This window comes from Topomyia yanbarensis, chromosome 1 (genome assembly GCF_030247195.1).
Source record: "Topomyia yanbarensis strain Yona2022 chromosome 1, ASM3024719v1, whole genome shotgun sequence".
Lineage (NCBI taxonomy): Eukaryota > Metazoa > Arthropoda > Insecta > Diptera > Culicidae > Topomyia > Topomyia yanbarensis.
The window spans coordinates 175525751-175529081 of NC_080670.1; the positions used below are offsets into that span (position 1 = coordinate 175525751).

The 3331-nt window shown below is 39.7% G+C and overlaps 1 protein-coding gene across 1 annotated transcript; it reads left to right on the forward strand.

The window, feature by feature from the left end:
• On the forward strand, window positions 1-2201 carry LOC131682015 (V-type proton ATPase subunit d). The gene is made up of 3 exons (XM_058963156.1): window positions 1-269; window positions 808-1316; window positions 1377-2201. The coding sequence occupies exons 1-3, from the start codon at window positions 149-151 to the stop codon at window positions 1791-1793; spliced, it is 1047 nt and encodes a 348-aa protein (XP_058819139.1). The 5' UTR covers window positions 1-148; the 3' UTR covers window positions 1794-2201.
• The last annotated feature ends 1130 nt before the right edge of the window (window positions 2202-3331 follow it).

Genomic DNA, 3331 nt, shown 5'->3' on the forward strand with positions numbered 1-3331 from the left:
TGACACTTTGGTCAGAGAAGAAGCAAATCTCTCAGTCAGAGGTTCGTCAGTCGCTGTTTGTCGTCGGAGAAAATTTCGTAGGTCCATCAACCAGTCAGCCCTGTTAGCAAGTGTTTAGTGGTTCCAGGAAACATAATTCGACTTGAAAATGCCCGGCTTCATGTTCAACATTGATGGTGGCTATCTGGAGGGCCTGTGTCGCGGATTCAAGTGCGGAATCCTGAAGCAGTCGGATTACCTGAATCTGGTCCAGTGCGAGACTCTTGAAGGTAAATAGATGTAGATTTACGAGCATTAAAAGGGCTAAAAACCGAAACATATGTTGAAAAGACCATTTTGGTGCATTAACTAGGAGAAATTCATAAATTTCATCAAGCCAGTTCCATTTCGAATGATTTTTATCATGGTTGATCATATGACCTCTTCACTAAAGGAACAACAGAGACGATGACAGTCACACGACGAGGGGTGACTCGATGCACATTAGGGTGTTTCAGTTTTTCAACTTATTTTGTGAAGATGCTAAAACATTGTATATGGTTGTATTTAATTTTTTGAACAAACTGTTGTATTTTATACAAGTAGAATTATTATTCTGTATCTTAATTAACAAGGCTGCTTTTATATGAAAGTCGTATCTGAATTTTGATTTCGATTTCTTTCGAAACGCTTTCGAAAATGATTTTAGAAATGCAATATTAGACACAAAATGAATAAATAGTGATAAATCAGAGGAAAGAGGCCAATATGGCATGGAAATCTATAAACTAAATAATCTGTTAATGTTCCAACTTTTACTTATTTTAGATTTAAAGCTGCATCTGCAGGGCACCGACTACGGTCAATTTTTGGCCAACGAACCGTCGCCGCTGGCAGTTTCTGTGATCGACGACAAACTGCGCGAGAAACTGGTGATTGAGTTTCAGCATATGCGCAACCACGCCGTTGAACCGTTGTCCACTTTTCTGGACTTCATCACTTACAGCTACATGATTGATAACATCATTCTGCTGATTACTGGCACGTTACATCAACGTCCTATTTCGGAACTGATCCCGAAGTGTCATCCGCTCGGTAGCTTCGAGCAGATGGAAGCTATCCACGTAGCCGCAACTCCGGCCGAGTTGTACAACGCCGTGCTGGTCGATACACCGTTGGCCCCCTTCTTCGTCGATTGCATTTCCGAGCAGGATCTGGATGAGATGAACATCGAGATCATCCGTAACACCCTGTACAAGGCTTATCTGGAGGCGTTTTACGATTTCTGCAAGAATATCGGTGGAACGACGGCTGATGTCATGTGCGAAATTTTGGCGGTGAGTATTCACTATTTAATGTCATGCTACCTGTGTTAGCTATAATATAGTAATTGATAGTTCGAAGCCGATCGTCGTGCTATCATCATCACGATCAATTCCTTCGGAACGGAACTGTCGAAGGACGATCGGGCCAAGCTGTATCCGCGTTGCGGTCGAATGAACCCGGACGGTCTGGCCGCACTGGCCCGTGCCGATGATTACGAGCAGGTCAAAGCCGTAGCCGAGTACTACGCTGAATATGCTGCGCTGTTCGACGGATCCGGAAACAATCCGGGCGACAAAACGCTGGAGGATAAATTCTATGAGCACGACGTTAAGTTGAACGTGTATGCTTTCATGCAGCAATTCCATTTCGGGGTGTTCTATTCGTATCTGAAGCTTAAGGAACAGGAGTGTCGCAATATTGTTTGGATTTCCGAATGTGTCGCTCAGAAGCATCGCGCCAAGATCGATAATTATATTCCGATATTTTAAACGCGTCCCACAGTAGTGGCATCCTAATACATAGGTGAAAAATAAAGTTTAAGACATTCCTCCATCTGATCGTTGATTGTCCGGCGGTGAAATGCCGCTTAAAGTATTACATGTATTTTCTTTTGCTGAAAATGGCAGCAGATAACAAATATGATCAATGCAGAAAATACAGTAATGTATATGTCATAACATTTATGTTGCTGAGTGTTTGGAGTTCTAATTGCTATACCACCTCGAGCAAATGCCGTTTCTGTTATTAATGTTATATATTTTATTGCAATAAAGGTACAAATTCGTTTGTGCCTAGCCGGCAAATTTGTTTATATTTTACTTCTTTTTGAGAAACTATCAATAACATAAATGCTATATGTAGAATGCTGACTAATAAAATGTAGATACCCATAAAAAGGTTTTTCAAATCATCCGAAACATTCAAACATAAAGTGATCATCTCCTACGCTGATTAGAAGAATAAATAGACAACTTACAGGTTTGTGATGCATGGTGCGTCCAACGACGAGGATGGCGATACTCAGAACTAATAGAGATGCATTATGATTAAAACCCTTTTCAAAATACTTTGTATTAATATGGTTTCAAAAATGCTCTAACTACATGCTACATATATACACGCAGAAAAAATATTTGTAGGTTCAATAAAAAAGGATTAAATTCAATATATAAAATTATTGGTCGGGAGACAAATTTATTTATTGAATTCAATAAAATTTATTCATTGTTTCAATAAAAAAAGTTTTTGTTGGCTGATGGCGATTTTGCATAACGAAGGGCTGAATGATAACACATGTTCCAAAAAACAGCCCTGCGTTATGCAACGTTTTGTGCAGGTTGATTACACCAGGTGCAAGTGGTGCCAAATTCACCACGTTCAGTATAATTCAAGTTTTTTTTAGATTACAGAGTTAATAAAATTGGTGAAATGAGTTAAACTAATCAATCAAATTCTGTTTTAAAATCTGTCCTTGCGTTTAAACCAAAATGGGAGGCTTATTACTACCGCTACATTCCTTAATTTCAAGCGCAAAAAGCAAGTACAAGTGCTAGTTACACTAAAAACTTACTGGCAACCTTACAGCGGCATTTAGGAAGCACTTGGTGCGGCGTGTACATTTCAGTGAATCTCTCTAAATCAGCTGTTCAGAAATATCTCATGGATTGCTTAATGGCGAAAACTGTCAAGCAACTACGGTCGATGATTAATTTTGACTGCGCCGATGGTTGGGTGGTAAGCGTGACCGCCGCCCATCCCACTTGGTCTGGGTTCAATCCTAGGGGCAGATCACTTGTGATGCATTTTTAAAAATCAGCGAAATTAGATGCATTTCTTTCCATCAAAATAGAAATTCATAATATATTTTGCGTTGCGTGTAATGTATTTTGCTTTGCGTGTAAGACGTCAAAAAACTTGCCCTATTCGCGACCACAGTTTATAAAGAACAGTTGCGTAAAGACTGAAGCAAATCTACCTATTGAACACTCAAAACGTCTACCTATCGGACACGAAGAATAACAATGCT